This window comes from Hydractinia symbiolongicarpus, chromosome 5 (genome assembly GCF_029227915.1).
Source record: "Hydractinia symbiolongicarpus strain clone_291-10 chromosome 5, HSymV2.1, whole genome shotgun sequence".
NCBI classification, from domain to species: Eukaryota; Metazoa; Cnidaria; class Hydrozoa; order Anthoathecata; family Hydractiniidae; genus Hydractinia; species Hydractinia symbiolongicarpus.
This window is the reverse complement of record NC_079879.1, coordinates 23082625-23102226: the sequence shown is the minus strand read 5'-3', so window position 1 is coordinate 23102226 and position 19602 is coordinate 23082625. Positions and strand designations below refer to the sequence as shown.

At 33.6% G+C, this 19602-nt stretch overlaps 3 protein-coding genes across 3 annotated transcripts; 1 reads left to right on the top strand and 2 right to left on the bottom strand.

Moving 5' to 3' along the window:
• The first annotated feature begins 3728 nt into the window (after positions 1–3728).
• Positions 3729–7685, top strand: LOC130645469 (uncharacterized). The gene is made up of 3 exons (XM_057451470.1): positions 3729–3838; positions 4242–4335; positions 5009–7685. The coding sequence occupies exons 1-3, from the start codon at positions 3794–3796 to the stop codon at positions 7627–7629; spliced, it is 2760 nt and encodes a 919-aa protein (XP_057307453.1). The 5' UTR covers positions 3729–3793; the 3' UTR covers positions 7630–7685.
• Positions 7686–10720: 3035 nt separating this feature from the next.
• Positions 10721–18283, bottom strand: LOC130645466 (M-phase inducer phosphatase 1-B-like). The gene is made up of 17 exons (XM_057451463.1): positions 18056–18283; positions 17874–17968; positions 17606–17696; positions 17479–17526; positions 15074–15107; positions 14628–14834; positions 14169–14381; positions 14009–14074; positions 13856–13911; positions 13726–13780; positions 13543–13642; positions 13388–13425; positions 13199–13261; positions 12977–13075; positions 12456–12583; positions 11983–12100; positions 10721–11334 (listed from the first exon to the last, which is right to left on the bottom strand). Exons 1-17 carry the CDS (start codon positions 18193–18195, stop codon positions 11200–11202), a joined length of 1686 nt encoding a protein of 561 aa, XP_057307446.1. The 5' UTR covers positions 18196–18283; the 3' UTR covers positions 10721–11199.
• A 341-nt stretch (positions 18284–18624) lies between these two features.
• On the bottom strand, positions 18625–19398 carry LOC130645467 (28S ribosomal protein S16, mitochondrial-like). The gene has a single exon (XM_057451464.1). The coding sequence runs from the start codon at positions 19238–19240 to the stop codon at positions 18881–18883; it is 360 nt and encodes a 119-aa protein (XP_057307447.1). The 5' UTR covers positions 19241–19398; the 3' UTR covers positions 18625–18880.
• Between the last annotated feature and the right edge of the window lie 204 nt (positions 19399–19602).

The following is a 19602-nucleotide window of genomic DNA, read 5'->3' as shown; positions in this document are numbered from 1 at the left end:
AACAGACCATTATTGTTGTTTGGGTGGAGCTTTTTGGTGGCTTTAAAATTCCAATTGAGTGACAATAGAGCCCGGAGGATCCCCTACCCTACCTAGTTAAGTTATAGTTGGCAAAATAAAGAATAATGAAACTTTCCTGCTTGTGTTTTAAAATATGTCTAGGACGAAAAACTGTGATCTGATTACCCTCGGCCTTTAAGTTTCAATTCACGTTGTTCTTTCTGTTTTTTCGGACGGCCGACATCTTGGAATATAATAATGGCTGCCAATTATAGAGCGGTGTAAATTTGTCACGAATTTAAGAGATTGACAGACCTGGCCCCTAAATCGGCCGTATATGATCAACAAAGAAAACATTCGCCGAAATACCTCACTCAATAAACCCATTACCACAAGGAAATTTTGATAAAGCTATGTGGTGTTGTTTGTGACATTAAAATAAAAAAATTAAATACTGCATTTAATTGTAGAAAACCTTGTATCCATTTTGCCGCTTACGGGTGCACCGTCAGGCACTAAAGGCTATACTTATGTATATCTTTCTGACAAACCACGGATGGGACCGAGCGACCCGCGGCATCAGGTAGCGATGTATGAATATGGAAGAAAGGAAATGCAATTTTTTTTTGGTTTCTGTTGCTTTTTTACTAATGAAATGTATAAGGGCACTTGATACACCCCAACTTCTTTAGAGTTTATAGGGGGGCACGGCCCAAAGGAACATTTGCAAAGTTAGTCACTTAGTTCTTTCAATTTCCCTGATTTTTCCTTTTAAAAGTTTGAAACACAAATTTAAACATTATATAGCTATGTAGAGCTAGCTAGCTAGGAATGCAATGCAATGTTTACAAATGTATGGATTTTTTGTATGCTAATGATGGTAGAAAAAAGCAGAACTGCCCTGGTTGTAAACACTATCCTCATTTAAAATGTTTCCCAGCCTGTTTGTAAAATGGGACAGAATTGTTACCAGAGGGCAGTAAAAATGTACTCATTTGTGTACACTCATACATTTCATTTATAAATTAAAACTTTTATTGCATGCCTTCGGTCATGATATATATAGCTTAATTTACCTACAAACAGCCATATTAAAATGTATACAATCAAAATAAGAGGTTGAAACATGAAACACGTTTCCTGCATTGTTTTTTTTATTAATTTGAGTAGGATGTATATAATTGACACCTAATTAGAAGATGTAGTGTATTTATATTGTGACAGCATATATATAAAGTTTTCCCTTACACAACACCGCACAATTATTAAACGTTTCTGGAATGAGGGCACAGAAATCACCCTTTCCATCTGAAACCTAAAATGCATCCAATGTTTCTCTTGTTTTCTATGTTTAGCAATGTTTAACACTAAGGCTAACTACATGCTTTATTGCAAATGTATGAAGTTATATAATGCTCTATGGGTTAATTTTAGCAAGTCTATATGGCTTATAATTATGTATAGTAATAATTATGTATCCTGATTTTTGTTATAACAACACATAGACAAGACCTGGATCAAATATTGCACATGTTACTATTGATAAGAGACAATGTATCTTGTCTTATTATGGTGCTTTTATAAAATAACTTGCCTTGGTTCATTGTCAGAACTAAGTACTTTGCCACTTTTATTTGTGCAAGAAAGGGGCACAAAAAGGGCTTTTTTGTGAACTTCGCTGCACGAAAAAAAGAAAGTGCACGAAATAGTTCGAATTCATTATGACAATCTTTAGGGGTAGTTCTCTGTTTATGGAAGCTCATTATGCAGAGTACAAAGAGAAGCTTTTTTCAGTAAATGATTGCATATAAGAACTATTTAATATTTTATGAGAGTCGACTTGATGTTAAATAAAATTTGTTAAAAGTCAGGGCATACCTTTGACAGAAATTTGTATATAAATGCATCAAATATTTCTAACATCACACTTAAAGACATGTAATCATCGAAAATTTGACAAAACATTTGTTTTACATGTGTTTTAAATTTTTGAAAGAAGTTTTTTATTTGTCATTGATTCACTTCTTAGATTTTTTGATAAAATATAAGTTGTATTTAAAGATTTGATAATTTGAGGGAACGTAAAAATAAAAGGGTGTGCTAAATACCATTTTTCAAGGGTGAGCGAAAATTAAATGGGAGATAATAAATGGGTTGAAAATAAAATGGATGCTGAAATTAGGAAATTTATGTACTCTTTCATCCTGTTGTTTTTGAAAATGGGTCTATGCAAAAGGAAACAAAATAGTAGGGAAGCTGTTAGTTGAACATGTATATGAAAGGGCTTATTAAGAGATAAAAAGATTCCTGGTCAAACATTATTGTACAGCATGCTAAGCAATGTGTAAATTTATACAAACACATGGAAAAACACTTTTGGCATGCATAATCTCTCTGTTGTAACTTTGTTTACATTTTAAATCTGCCATATTAATTTTCTGATTTTATTTTATTAAAAATGGCAGACAATGCAACCTGATATGATTTTGTTTTTAGAAAGAGATTTTGATGTTAGATTACAGCTCTGTTATTTTTCTGTTTTGTCCTTTTCCCTATTTCTCTCCAGAAACAAATTACACTGGTTAATTTTTCAGTGTTTGTACTAGCAACATTTCGGATGTTTATACACTTATTATTAAGTCTTCTGTATTGTACAAAGTTATACAAAACATATTAAAATGTGTTCAAACTATGAATAATTACTGCCTATTTAAATAAATCCAACTGCACTAATGTCATGTAAGATAAAATTGGCTCTCTTTGAGTGGTGACTCTTGTGTGTAAAAATACTCAAAAAATTATTTTTATGCAAAGTAAATAGCTACATGTTTCTTATTTTAAAAGAGATGACAATAGTTGCTATATGTTGTGTCCTAAAAGTTTCTTGAGTAAATAATGAAAGTCATTATATAAGTGTTAATTCCAAGCTCAGTATAAATTTAAATCACAGCCCAAGTAATGTTTCCATTTTAGATTGCTCAAACACAATCCAGCAACAGAATTGGTTGTGTCACCAACGTCTGTGTTGATATAGTTGTGTATTTGTGTTTTTTACTGCAACCAGAAAATAATACTCATTATAGGCAAGATTGTGGCACTGTTTATAAAAACAATTATAGAGCTTTTGTGCCGGAAAATTAACATTACTAAAGCGAAACAATAGGTTTCATATCAGGCCATGTTAATATAAGATATAACAATCTGTTTCTGAGAATTTTGCTCTTTTCGTTTATTAAACAAGGATACTTGTTTAATAAACAATGAAGAAGCAAACATAGAATAGCAACTTATACTGATATTTTAAGATTAATCTTGCCTGTTCTTTATTAAGAGTAACCTAACACAACACACACAAATTTATTAACCTTACACAGACTGTTTTAATTTTTATTAGGTATTAATCACTTCTGAACTAATCTCCTGCGAACGGTCACGAACCTGGATTACTGCTGGTTTTTAACAATCTTTGGACTTAAATTTAAAGCTAAGGAGATATGCATTCCAATGATAAACTTATTTCTTCTTAACCCCTTATATGTTTATTGCATACTTGTATTTAGAAACGGGTTTTTCCACATCCTGTGGAAATTTATAAGTATTACGTGTATACTGAAATATTAATTTATAAAAATCCATAGAAAGGCAATAAGGAGCTAATATTTCCTTGGATTTTATGTTTATTTGCTGACCTGCATAGATTTTTGATATGTAATCACAAGATAAATTTCTCTTGCCTACACTTTACATTGTGTTGTAGATTTTAAAAACTATAAATGTCAACTGTTCGGTAAGAATGCTTTCACCGGAAATTAATGGACTTGTTAATAGTGGTCAACAGGTTAGTGCTTTAATTCAAATGTTCTGTAGATACACAGGTTCGTAGCAAACAAAAACATTTTAGGATCCATTTCATGGGTGGGACATGTGATACCGTGTACTGGATAGGTTGCCAAGGTTTCATCTAAAAACATGGAAGTTATGCATTATAAAATCTCATAATGGTTGTTTTTATTTAAAGTTGTATTTGTTTTTCATTTATATTAATCCTTTAAAAATTGTTGGAGATTGGTGGAAGTGTTGGGCAATTTCCCCTTCTCTAAACCACATTCCCCTTCTCTAAACCACATTCCCCTGTTTTTACTGAGCTGAAGTGCCCGGTATAATTAATAGGTGAGGCTGGTTTTAACTAGCTTCACCTATTAATGTTGTAATTTTTACTGTGTTTGCTATATTTATCTTAGAATAGCGCCAACCACTCTGATGCGACAAATAACTCACAAGATTCACAAATGTGCGACTGGCAACGAACGATGACGTCACAATTGAATAATGATAGTAAGTATTTGGGAAAAATAGAGATGGTCTGTGGTAAATAAAAGGTCTTCACCACAGTGATTGTTATATTTTCTTTGTTGATTGATGTTCGAACACATTGATGCTCGTCGTCATAAGTTTACTAGTGTAAAATACAATTTGATGGCCAGTCTTACTAAAATCTCCTGAATAACCTAAAACTGAAGACCATCCTAAAATGTCCTAAGTAACCTAAAATTTGGACCCAAAATATTAATTTCTTCTTAAAACTAAAATTTTATGCGATAAAAATGTGTCTCCCTGCGTTATCAAAGACGTCCTTTTTACGAAAAAATAGATCATGGTGAAATTAAAAACGGATTTACCAGAAGATTTGAAAAAAAAACGTGGATGAATAGGAATAAAATTAGAGATAAATAATTATAAGCATCAATGCTGGGCTCAAAATACTTATAAATTTAATGCGTGTAAAAAAGTTGTATATTTAATTATCCTCCATGTTAATCCTCGACCAAAAACTTCCTAGGTACCTCAGAGCAACAGGTATATGATTGTAAGCAACATTATTCTTTTTTACTTACCTCGCCATCAACAGGCGTGCAACCAATTAAAAATAAAATGAAAAATATGTGTACATAGTTCTTGTTTTTAAATTTTCTTTTTACTGTACTATATACTATCTGTTAATGTTTAGCATCAAGTGGAAGTAGCAACGTTGCTGAAAGAGTGAGGAGTGCATTGAGTAGCGTCACTGCGTGTTCCTCTTTACATTCACAAGGAGAAATGAATTCACTGCAGTCACCATCACTGGCTGCTGTGCCAAATATGAGCACGGACACATCGTTAGACAAACCACCGCGGGGTGATAAAAACAAAATGAAGTTGAATCCAACCTCTTTACCTAATATAACAGTGAAAAAACGATTTAAACATTCTCGCCCGATGCTACCTAGTCACGGTACTCCAGAGAAAAAGGTCAAAACAGGTCTAGAGCAAATTTCCGAAAATTATGTGACTTCTGTTATCTCGACCTTACAGAATGCGGCTTGTACGTCAGGTAGTGGACATACCACTACGGTCCAATTTTCGCCAAATACGAACAACGTAAATGCTCAAATGTCGAAACCGTACGTAGCCGTTACTACAAGTATACCGACACATAAACCAACTTCACTTATCGTGTGTCCTGCATGTGTCAGCCCACAGACAGTTTCGATCGGTAATGGTTTCTATAAGTGTTTAACATGCAACAAGACTTACATGCCCGTGCACAGAATGAATGTGTCAACGCCGGGCTTGCGTCCGAACGCGTTTTATGGCATGTCGCCTAATATGAATACTGCAAATTCACCTTTACTACCTACTCCTCCATCACCCTTAACGAAAAAACGCGGTAAAAGTTCTAAAAACCAAAAAGCGGAGACTATCGATTTAGTTTCCAGCGATGAAGAAGAAAAGCCGTCCCCGTCAGCCGCACCCACTGCACCTACAACGACGACCCCTTGCACCACATCATCAGCTGAACATGTTGGACTGGCAAGTCGCATGAGGCTACCGGGAGGTGCTCTTCCAAGTCGAACAAACACGTCCACGCCACCACCGCAACCCTCGCCGTCTCCCTCACCAACTCCTGCAGCGACTCCACCGTTGACTGGCGAGTACAAGTTTCACTGCAAGAAAGCCATGTTTGGAGAGCTATACGGTCAAACTTTGGCGCCAATTCGTGTTGCGGATAATCGATTGTACTTGAGTTTGGAGTGCATAATTTACCGAAACAATGCACCGATTACCGAGAAGTATACGTTGTCAGTTGGACAAAATGACGTACAGCAGGTGATGGTGTATTTTGGACGTGTGCCGTCCTTTGTTGCTATCGAAACAGCTAGTAGATTTGCCGAAGTTGCTTGTCGTCGCATCGGAAGAAATGTGTTAGTACCAAGCTCGTCGGACCCTAAAAAGCGCCATATAATTCTAGCTTTGGTATCTGCATTTAAAAACGACAACGAGGCCGCCGTAGAAGTAGGTTATTTGCTTTCCTGTCTCTCCCCATGGACTCGTGTTAAGTTGCTGGCTCTTGAAGAAGCAACAGAGATTATAGCTCTCGCAAATTTAGACGTCGACCAAAAGGAACTGAGTTATGGTACGCAGCTAAAACACACAGGGCCAGTGGAGACTCTTCTTATATACCCTTCGCCTCCTAAAGCAGGTGGTATACCTGTGACGAACGAGGACGTAGCTTGCCTTGCTGAGGGAACTTACCTAAACGATATCATAATCGATTTTTATTTAAAGTATTTGCTAGAGAGTGTTCTAACTCCATCACAGCGAGAAAAAACGTATATTTTTAATTCATATTTCTATAAAAGGTTAACCCAGAAGCAAGGCTCTAAGTCTACGGCAAAGCAAATGCATGCGTCAGTTAAGAAGTGGACAAGAAACGTTGACATTTTTGACAAGAACTTTATTGTTATTCCGGTGAACGAGCACTGTCATTGGTACTTAGTTGTGGTGTGTTTCCCTGGCAACCATATGGTCAACACAGATGATTTGAACGAAAAGGACGAAGAGGTGGATGAAGACGAGTCTGCGGATTTTGTAAAAGAAACGCCCCCTGATAAAGCGGTTACGTCTGAAACAACCACCGCCCCCTCCACTACCGTGCCTGAGAACAGCGAACCGAGTAACGTCGAGGTGTTGCCTTCTAAAGATCAGAACGTAGCAGCTACCAACAGTGGAATGATCGAAGATAACACTAAAGGAGAAGTTGTTAATTCTAAGGATAATCCGGCGACGATGGGTGTTTCGTCAAATATGGAAAATAGAGATTATAGCAAAGACGAAACTAAAACGGTTCCAACTGAATCCAGTGAAATATTCCCACCACCCACTCCTGAGAAACCGAAAATTGTGTACCCGCAGGCGAATGCAGTGGATGAATTTTTACGTCCATGCATTTTGATATTTGATTCTTTAGTTGGGAGCGGACATAACAGAGTTTTTACAAATCTGCGAAACTATATAACTGAAGAATGGTCGAGTCGAAAACCTGACGAGCCGCCGAAAATCTTCGATAAATCCACCATGAAGGGTTGTTATCCGAAAATACCTCGACAGAACAACGACTGCGACTGTGGCGTTTTTCTTTTGCAGTATGTGGAATCTTTTTTTACGCAACCCATTAAAAGTTACCGGTTGCCGATTCATTTGGAAGAATGGTTTACGTTAGAACTGGTTTCTAAAAAACGAGAGCAAATCAAAGAGCTTATCAACACTCTAGCTTTAGAGTATAAAAAAAATTCTGCGCCAAAAAAATGATATTTTGTATATATTGTTTACGTTCTCTTGTTTCATGTTATTTGATGAAAAAAGTAGCGAAGTGTTTTGTTGTGTAGAATCGGTTGCCGGTACTTTAGTTGTTATCGCTGTTTACAAATTGTGTTTCATGATTTTAAATTTGAAAAAATAGAAGGTATAAATTTTAAAGTTCATCTTCGCACTGCTAAAACGATAACAGCATGCACTATATAAAAATTAAAGAAGATTTTTCGCGTAATTTGTTTTGAAGATTTTTTTTATTTATCTCGTGCATGCCAAAATTTGTTAAGCTATTATGTCTGTGTTTTGGGAAATTTAAAAATACGTTTGTCCTGAGAAGGGAGTTATGGCATTGATCAGGAATGCGAACAACAGGAGCGGAGTGAAGTCATGAATACTTTAGGCGCAAAAACTTGCGTATTTTGCCAAATTTGGGAAAGTTTATGTTATTTTTAATGATTAAGATTTTATTTTTAAGAGCATCAATTAGCGAAAGTTAGTATTCGCGAAAAAACACGTGAAATTTTTTGTTTTTTTATTCCAAGTGTCAAATTATTTCATACAAAGAGAGTAGAAATTTTTTATACTTTGACTTTTAGCATAATCCTCGAAAAGTTTTTTTTCCGCAAAATCTGTTAATGGCTCACTCGCTATGTCTGCGAAATTTTCTGCACGAATAGAGAGAGCGCGATGTCGAAAGTGAAAAAACATGAAGGGGGAGCAAACATCTTTTAGAATGTTTCTTCAAGGTTTTAAGTCAAAATATTCACATTCAACGCGCTGAAACACGTCAAAGAGTTTGCGGACTGAAACGAGGCCCTTTCTCTTTTTCCCTTTTAGGACCTTCATCCCCCGAAGTTGTGAGAGAATTAATGAGACGCCGTTAAAGGAATAGTAAAATTGATGCAATTACTAAGACCAAAAAAGCCCAACCAAGCATTCCAAGTCTAGTTGAAGCAAAAAAAAAGTATAGTATGCAAACAGGCAAATATTTACCGAGTTTTTTTTAGCTTTATTTTGCTCAGTGCCATACTCGTCGAAAACGAAACAGTTCAATCCTCGGAGCAATGTATGTCAAAAACGATTTTTAGATGACAAAAAAACTTAAAAATGCTATAATAAAAGCCGTTCTGCGTTTGTTGCTAGTAGCTGAATTGAGACTTTTAAACAAACTACTTTAGTACTTTGCAGGCAAATTCGTGGACTAATGTGCAATGTAATGTTAAAAAGGCATTTAGTGTACCGTGCTAACTTTGTCGAAAACGCTGTGGCATATTGAGATTGAATCTATATTCTGGAGCCACGTGTTGTTTCTTATTAATATACGAAGTTAAAATGTACCTTAAGTTGATTAATTTTCGTGGAGATAAATATTTACGCATTTTACCTATATCCGGCGAAAATTTCTTTGCGCGATAATTCTGGAAAAAGTCAGTTCGTGAAAAATCGTTTGAGATAAAGCGTAATTTTTCCCACTTTCTAACTATTCCGTTTCTCTGGCGACACTATGTAAGCATTTCTTTATTACGTTTCCTACTTTTTTGAACATTTCGCGAATATCTTTGCAACCCATTGACCTTTCCACCAATTGCTTTACTCGGTTATGCTTTTATTGAAGATATTGTTTCGGTTTGTCTGTTCAGTATTCATATTACTGTGGAAAGTTTATCCTTTCTTAAACTTTCCCCGATGATGGGAGAAGGATCTCCCGAAACGTCGGCTACTAAACTATTATGTTCAAGAAATGATAAACTTTCCACAGTAATCGGTTATGCTTGTATGGAAAATGCTATATTGTGAAAATAATTCCTTGCAGAATATCTAATGTTGGTCCATTCGCGAAAAAAAGCAAGTGTTTGGATAAAGTAGACCGATTCGCAAAAATTTCTTTGTGAAATATCTGAGATTGACTTTTTTAACCTTGCAAAGTTAAGTCTTTGCTAAAATTAATCAACACAGTAGTTGTTTTGAAACCAAAAAACAAAAACGCAGTGTATGTCATTGTCATGCGGCAACGCACCACAAAGAAATGCGTTCTTCCTTTTGAATTTAGATTTGGTGATGTCAAGATTGCAAACGAAAATTTCACTTTAAAAGCATTTTCTACGAGAAAATAATGTAAGTTAGTTGGTTAGTTGGTTATGTATCTTTCTTTTTTAGCTAACAGGAACAGAGAAGCTATTATTACCAGCTAATCAAATCCCGAAAATAACTATCATTTGCAAGCTCGGAATGAGCAGATTTCAGTATGGGGACCAGGTTACTTTTTCTGTTGTACTATTTGCTACTTTTGCACCAAGAAGGTTCATACTTTCAAAAACATTTAGAATCTGGTACATTAGGTGCAAAAAATTTCAGACAAACGAAATTTCTGGAACTATTGAATATCAACGTATGTACGTCCGAAACGACCTCAAATAAAAATGTTCCCTAAAAAATTGTTTTTTAAAACAGTTTATGAACATATATTATCACTGTCACTATTATCATGTCGTAAACTTTGTTATGTGGCTCCATTTTTCCTTCTTTGATGATAAGTTTTATGACTTCGGTCCAAAAATTAAAAAAAAGTCCAAATTAGATTAGAATATTTTTCACCCGCAAAACTTGGTCTGATATTTTTTCACTGAATGTTTCTCTTTAACTTAACATGATTTAAATGTTGGCGAAATTTCAAACAACACCAGCACAGGCAAATTTTCAAGGGAAAGCAAGACAAAATGCCCTTGAATGGACCTGACGCCAGACGTTGCTTTGATTTCGATGGTTAGTATACAGAGGTGACGTCATTTAGTTTCTTTTGATTCATCCAAGAAATTTTCGTAACATGTAGGTAATAACATAGAAAATGACAAATTGACTTCCTTAAGTTATAAATTTTGGAGAAAGTAAATTTAATAAATCTGTAAATCGATTTGTAATTCAGCACCTCTTTCTAAGCACCTCTAAGTTGTGTTTGATGTTATCGAGGCATTAAGTTTATGTGAAAGTACATAAAAATGCGAACGGATGTGTTTTTTCTGCTTCCCAATATAACAACATCAAATATGGTGATTTTAAATTGCAGCCAAAACAAAAGAAAAAAAATGGATCAGTCAGTGAAAATATATTTTATTGAAAACTTGATACACATTGAAGGAGTATTAAAAACTCAACACAAAAAAAATAATAAAATAAATTTTCAAGTTGATAAAACTACGCAACCCGCGCATTATGCGACTATAACCACAATCCATTGTGTCTGCTTAAATTTCACATGCGCCGGCGCATAAGGATAGCTCTCAACCGTTAAGTAAAATAATGCACAGGGGACTGCATTAAATGATTTAGATTTTTAAAATATTACTGTAATACACAAAGTAGTTCAGACGAAGGAGCGCTTTGGCAATCCGTTCAGGTGTAGAACGCAAACGAGTTTGTTTTTAAGTACGACTGCATTGTACATTTCGCAGTGCACAAAAATTGGTCATTATATACAAATATTCACACTTTTTTTTATATAATAAATAATAAAACGCCATAATTTGAAACAACCTACTACGAACTACATTATAAAAACAGGAGCAGCTCTCAGTATCTTAAACCTGTTCTCCTTCGCATGGATTTATCTTCACTCCAGGACTTCGAACGCTTCGAGAATTTCTTTAGTTCCTGTGAAAACTGAGGATCTAACATCTCGCGGTATACTTCAGGTTGGCAATAAGTCTAAAAGAAAACATTTGTGCATATAGGCGTACATATACACCTATGCATCCAGCCCTATGAGGCAAGCTGGTCTGGTTGACCGGCCTGTTTCGATTACACGATTTATTTATGGAAAAAATTCTTTTTTTGGTTCAGCCTGGATGCTTTTTAACTTGAAAGAAAACACCGTGAAAAGCGATTGAAAGTACCTACATTGTTTTTATAAAAAAAGGCGCGTAGCAGATATGTCAACTACTTCATTATACCTTTACTAAGAATAAAACGTGTTTACACAAGAAGCAAGTCGGTCTGCCCATAGACAGATAAATAATTTAAGCTGACAAAACCGGAAGAAATAAATACGCTGTCATTTACAATCCCCTTATCACGACTAGCAAACATACATGCCTTGCACAAGAAACACGATACTTTTATGAGATACTTAAAACATACCAAAAATAAGTAAATTCATCTGCTCAAAAATATTTTTCATGAACAAAATAAATTTTCAAAAAACATCCTTTGAAGTGAAGAGGAACATCCCGTCTGAACCGACGCAAGTAAAAGCAACTTGGGTGAATCAAAGTAAGACGACTTTGCTTAGTCCTTTCAAATTGAGCAACAACCCTGCCGTAAAAAGGAGGGAAAAGTGTAGTATATATAGTATACCTTCTTATTAGCGAAAAAATCTTTGTAGCCACCTTCTAACAGATACATCTCCGGATAGTAGAGCTTCGGGTAACAGTTTTGATGCACGTCCCTGTCTTGATTGCGGAGGAAACGACACCTAAAATATGTTTAAAAAAACGAATATAAAAAAGTGTTCAGATTTAAGACAGGGGTGGGACAACACCCACACTCGGGCTACTTCACCTTTTACAAAAAAAACAAAAAAAACACACAGAATAGACCAGCCTCCCCCCCACCTCAATACCACTCCCAATACACTTAGATTACTAACAGTAGAATTATTCAGTTTTTAAAGTAACCAAAATGGAAAATGTTGTTCGGAAAACCGCTAGGACCTTAAAATTTCGCAACTCTACTTGAAAAAAGCAAAACGGCCCTAAAAAACAGTCTAAGCAATGGTAATCTAAGATAAAATTGACACGGGATAGCAAAAATAGTAACGCATCACTTACATGGCTGGTCCACGCTTCGAAGAAAACTCGCAATGAAAAACAAAAATTTGTCTTTTATCTGGATTGCATTTTGGATTTTGAAGAAATTGCTGAACGAGCTCTGGTTTCTCGTATATATTTAAAGCTCCCTAAAAAAACGAGAAGATTATTATTTAACATCTGAGAAAAGATACTACATAATAATTCCCAACATCTACCACATCAATAGAAAATCAAATAACTACTATTTCTATGATTCTCACCAATCAATGATACTATTCAAAATCAGGAAAAAAGAGGCAAAAGTTTCGAAGAGACAACATTTAAAAATTAAAACATGTTGCAATTCAAGGGCTTGTTGCATAGACAAATCTTTATGATTTGTGACAATGGAAGATCTATTCCAAATTTTTCTTAACCGGACCAAATATTGACGTTTCTCTCAGGCTATTTCTCAACGTCAAATATCCTGACCTTCCTCGACCATGTAGATTTTGAGACACAGGTAATACAATAACAACATGCATATAACAAAATTGCACCTTGATATGGCCTCCTTCATATTCATATGGGTAACGAGAATCAATGATAAAAACCTCATCGATCACGTGTTTAAAGTCACCATCCATCACGCTTGCCAACTAAAAAAAGAAATTTTAATAAGCCTACGATTCATGCTCGAATTGAAAAGATTTTACGAAGCACGTGTTGACAATTGACAAACACAATACACTTTAAGGATCAAAAGGTACAAATAAACTTACGGTTTCTGGGGAAATCCCCTTCAAGTCAGGATGTTTAGATTCTAATGTCGGTAAACAATATTCCTAAATTTAAAAGCATATAACTGATAGGGTAAATTGGTAGCCAACCTTAATAAAGTAATTTGATTTATCCTGGCCTGCAAGATAATTATTATTCATTCACTTAATTGTAAGCACAAAAGAACTTACTCTAGTCTTGTCTCCAATTAAGTTCTTGTTGTCCATGTCTGAAAAGGAACAAAAATAGTAGGTACCATTTAGAAGTATGCATTAACATAAAACCAACATTTTATTGAGCTCACAGAGAATAACAAATGGAAATCATTCGCAAGAAAATAATTTACCAAACAAGGATGTAATGTCAACACTGGGTGATTTAGTAACATGTGTATCAAATGATTGCGATCGAAACAATCCTCTTGAAGGTAACGGTGCAGTTAGTATCTACAATATTATAGCAAGTTGTAACATGCAGGGACAGAAAGAAATATTAGTTATATTAAACAGAAATAATATAAAAGAATTACTTTTTGGACAGGTGCCATAGCATTAACATCTAAGGTAGACTGACTTCTGACAAATCTTAAAAAGAAAGAGAATTTCACCAGGAGAAAATAACAATTTAAACAAAAAAGAAAAAAAAACGTTTGCTATTACCTTTGTCTTTTCTTTCTAGAAACAGGACTAGGACTGTTCTCGCATGGGTTGTCTCGCTAATAAGAAAAGAAGGTAATTAAATTCAATAAAGTTGAGATTGACCTGCTTATTCAAAATTAGAAAGTCAATTTGAACTTCTGCATGATCCTATACCTTGATTGAAAATGATTTCGACCTTGTTTTTCGGATAGGCACTCCAATTGGTTTTCTAAAGACTGGCTGCAACATAGAGAAAATAAATTAGAAAATTACGATATATGGTTAAGTTTCAGTACACAGAAATCTTTCAATATTTTATCATTATTTTACACACCTGAGGAGCGCAGTTTTCTTTATCTTCTTCTGGAAACTCTTTCGACACTATAGGACCCGCCATCAGTCCCATTAAATTTGTTGGAACGCTCGATGATAGATTTGAGTTCATACATTCTGAATCTTTGGAAAGTTCATCAAAAAAGCCATCATCGTCGCTACCTTTTGACAACTGGCTTTCAAAATTATGATACTGCATATCGTCAAATACATCCTAAAATGATTTTACAGTAGTGAATGCCTAATATGAATACATGAATTGATATTGTTAATGTTTAGAAATACATGTGGCACTGCAAAAGTTTTTAATGTTGTTGCCATTTTTAAGGATATAATAAGGTACGACTGTGTTAGCTGTATACAGACCAATAAATTGTTTTTTTAGAAATTTCAACTAGATATTTATTTTTCGTTGTTTCAAAACAAAGAAGAAAATGAAAACAAACATGCAACAACGTACTGGAGGAGCAGAATTAGATCTTCCCACATATTTTCTCTTTAACTGAAATTTGCAGTCGTCCAGTTCCGGAAACTGATCAGACATTTCGCACATGGACAAATCACTGTGATTTTCTTCTGCATTGTTAATAATTGGCTTAAATGGTGAATTCTGTGGTGAGTTTTGGTCATTAAAACTTAGTGGTTCAAGGGGTTTTCTAGTCATAACCTAAAGTAAGTAATAAAACTGCAAGTACAATAACTGGTTACAATAATCCAAGAAATAAAGAAATCTGAATTTCTTATTAAAAACCATGCAGAGAATATCGGGTAAATATTAAAAAAAGACTGAGAAATTAAGACTGTGATTCTCAATTGGTAATTTTAAACTTCATATGGATAAACACGGTATAAATCATGAGAGACCGTTTAGTAAAGCTTAGCACTTATTGTATGAAATCAACTTACTGGAGATGAAAAGCTACGTCTTGCCATAATCCGTCTAAAAAGACAAGATAAGGATATAAACCAGGCACTTTGCTTATAACAATAGACCAGTTTTGTATGATAGGAATGTATTCATTTTCCTATGATGTGGTCGAAAAAGGTAGTCTCAATTTTTTTTAACATTACAGAACAACGCTAATATGTTTAGATGGACCTTAATATCATTTTAAAAATTAACTGACCCTTCCATTGCACATTAAAGTCAGAGGCCTAATAACTTGAAAACAAGTGGAAATATTTGATGTCAACTCCCTACTAAATAACTAGGGACAATCTTGGCCCACACTTAGGTCAATTACTCAAGGCTTGGTTAACGCAACCACAATTTTACTAGCAAATTTAGTTATTTTAATTTTTACAAACTTTTAATATTATTAGAGTATGAACTCCCTAATGAATGACTAGGGAAATCTTGGACCAAGATTAGGTCAATTACTAAAGGCTTGTTAATTGCCTTTGAAACGAAAACATTTGGAAAAACAAAAGCCCAAAACCCCAGTTTCAATTGAAAAGTAAAACTGTTTTTGTGTTTATTTTTTCTAAAGGCCTGGTTTATGATTTATTTTCCTCCTGCTGCAAAGTACAGTTTTTTGCATTTATGATGCAATATTTTAAGCATAATTTACCTGGCCAAAAAAGGCATTTTTTTAGATAAACGTGAATATGAAAGTGGGTTTGCTTACAGAGCTCACTAGAGTTGTAAGTTAAGAAACAACACTGGAAAACTGTTTTACATCACAGCTATATCAAACAAGCTAACAATGAGGGACACTTTGACAGGTAATACTATTTATTAAAATGTTTAAAAACGTCTTCTTTTAAATATTTTCAAGTTCTACTTAAAATAGAAGTATTTTTTTCACATAACTAACATTCCAGAGTGTGAAAGGTCAATCTACGAAAACCAAGGTCAAGTAAAATTCTTTTTTTTCTCCAAAAAAAAAACCATCTTCTTTCAGCAAGAAAAGTAAAAAAAAAATACACAATCTTTTTTTACAAGAAAGCTGTTTTTTGACCTAAGCCTTAATTTTTTAGCAAAATGCCTGAATATAGGCTGGAATTTTCTTTATAAATAACAACAATATTTTATCACAAGCTGTAAATAACATTATAGCTTTGGATTTCATTTGACACATCTTTTATTTTTATTAAATAAAAGAGACTTCTTTTGTTATTTTTTGGATAAAAAATTGTTAGGATGTATAATTGACTGTTGTGTTTTAAAATTATGGTGAATTAGTAACTGTAAAGGTAAATATCAAGATCTCCAAAAATTGAATTTTAAACGCTAAGGCTAGGGATTTTCTTAAATTTTTCTTAAGATTTTAGGGTTGTTGAGGCTCATTTTCCTTTAAAAAATGCGTAGTTTGAAGATCAATTTCTTTTTTAAAAAATTATCCATTTTTTTTCATCTTTGTAATCTTAGACTGTAATCCTAATCATAAATTAATTTAATCTTTTTTTCATACTTTTAATAAAAGCAACAAAAACTTAACATTTGTTGCACTTAAGATTTTTTGTAAGGAAAAAAAGGGCACAGAAAAAAAATTACACTATTATATCTTAAGTCTATTTTCATGTTTTGCAAGCAGTGAAAGTGTATCAAATATTTTTTTAATTAAAATTGAAATGCAAAAAAATTCCCTTTAGATCCCAAGTTTCTTTTGATTTGTACTAAACTGAACACATGGGTATATTATTAGTCATCCATTATCACCTGGTGATTTGCACAAACAAAAACCTGATCACAGCTTAACTCTATTGTTATCACACCTTTCACTAGCTATTTCTCTAGTGAAAATATAAAAAGCTTTGTTGTAAACTAATGTAAACAGTAGAGGCTGTTTTCATAGAATTGTTCAAAAATGTATCAAGGTCATAATCTCAGCTGCTTTGTTCATTAGAGATTCATAATAATTATAAAATGAATGAGAAAGGTACAAAATGTATACTAAAAACTGCTATTAAGTTGATCCTTGATTTGTTGTTAAGCAACATAATTGCCTTTTATTTTAAGTGCATTCTTTTAATGTTTTTTTTATTATTCAGGCTTAAAAATATCATTTTTTGCAAATTTACATCATCAGCATAAACTTTTTTCCTCTAATTCTTATATGATTGGTCCCATTTTCTTACAGCCATAACCACAAGGAAGCTCAAAAATTATTGTCAAATTAATGGTACTTCCCATTCTCATCGTATTCTCACTTATAAACATAAACAACAATAGTTAGTAAAAATAGACCACATATATCTCAGCAATAGGAAGTTGTTGTGGTGTTTTTAAAACTTTAAAACAGGAAGCAAATTTTCTTCCAACTCAACTGTGGGTGTTTGCAAAAAAAGTATTAAGAACTATCATTCACCTTCGCATATTAAATGAATTTGCAGAAGAAGTTGAGCCTTTTCTTGCCCTAAAAAAATTATATTTTCAGCTCAAAAAATATTGTTTGTTTAAAAATTAGATCAGAAGAAAATGTTATTCATACATACCGTATGTTTTCTATTGTTGGTGAGTCAAAGTCCGGACATAGTGTTAATGGTGATTCCATTCCTTGTATATCAGCTAGTGGAGATCCTATTCCTAGTTAAAAACATAAATCATAAAGTTAAAAAACATTTCTGAAGTTTATACAAACATTCCTGATCTTTAAAACTTTGCCCCGTCTTTTTAAAAAAACATTTGATTATATAGGGGTTCTACAAGAGTAGCATTTTACACCGGTACATAAAAATATTCTATACATAACATTATAGTTACCAGACTCTATCGATTCAGTAACAGAATTTGCACGTTTTGGTGTAGGCGTTCCATTTTCAGACAAGGAAAGCCGGCGACGTGGTGTTGACATTGAACTATAAATATAGTTTGTAAAATATAGATGAAAAAAGTCTCAGTGAATTAGACTTTTACTATAATAAATGTAAAAAACAATGACATACCTTAACTCTAGATTTACTGAAAGTTCAGTCATCGGAGACATCAAAGATCTTTTATCATCACTTCCCATCGAAAACAAGTTATTGCACACTGAATCTGGGAGTTTGATAGGTACAAAACCTAAGCTTCTACGACGATCCATGATTAATGACAGATAAATTAGCTATTTTCTAACAGGCCAGCTGTTTCAAAATTTGTGGATGATTTTCTAGAAAATTATTTTTCATAAAGACATTTAAATACACATAAAGCAAGCAATTGTACAAATGCTTGTTTCCACACATAATGAAACATGACATTCAGGCCACGGAAATTTACATATATAACAGTTTTGTGCCCCTCACAAATCTGAAAATACTGGAAAATTTCATAATATTGTGATCCAATGTACTCTGTCAAAGTATGAACAATTGGTTGTGTGTAGATTTTTTTTACCCTTGCAGAGTTTCTTTAATCTGAGTATACAACATAAAAAGATGATTCTTTCATTTAGCTCTGTACTTGCTTCAATAAATAAGGAGTAGAAAAAGCATTCTTTTGGATGAAAAAGACAATGAAAACAACTGCTGAATGAGTTATTAGAATCAAAATAGAAACTTTACCACAAATAATGAAAAATTCAGAAATATATTTTTTTACACAAGCACAAACACATTTTTTAAGTTTTGATGGATTATGTTAAATCATTGGTATATAAATAAAAAAAAGTTTAAAAAAAAATAATAATAACTATATGATATATAAAAACAGCAAAATTTAAAGCACAATACTTTATATAAAGCAAGGATGACACAATCATTGTAAAATTTACATTTTTATTCAAGCTGTCATAAATCATTTGATTTGTCTTCTTTCACAAGAATATCATTGCTTTGCTTTTTTTTGCTTGTATTAAGACTAGCAAGAGATAATGTTTTTTGGTCCAATGGAAATATACCAGCTAATGCCAGAAGTCTTGAAACAGGTTTTGAAGTTGAACAACCTTGACTCAACCAATATTTAATTCTGTCCATATTAAGTGCTACGAGTTTATCATTTCTGCTGTTTGGCAATGGATCATATGTCCCCACTTGCTCATAATACCCTCTGTTGCGTGCAATTCTTCTTTTTGTAGCCACTATGTGAAAAAACGGTCGGTTTGGGCATCCATAATACGCCAAACGCAGAGTAGTCACAGGCTTTCTCATTATAAGCTAAAATATATATTTCATTAAACACAGAGGATACGTCATTAATTAAAGTGACTGCTGAAATTATGTCGATTTCAGTATGGTAATTTCAGAACATCGCATTGTGTGGACGTATAAAAAGAAAGTTGGAATCGAATGCCCCATTATGTAAACTACAGCGCCAAATTTAGACTTGACCATTATGGAAACTTTTGAATGATCTAATGAATATGTAAAAACAGAGAATAATTACTAGATATTCTCAAGCATTGAAGTGGCAAAACACCCTTTGGGAGCGTGAGACGTAAAAATTAAATTGTTAACTTGCTGTAAAGGAATCGATTTTGCATTTCTTCTAGGACGCGTCACAAAGCAATGCA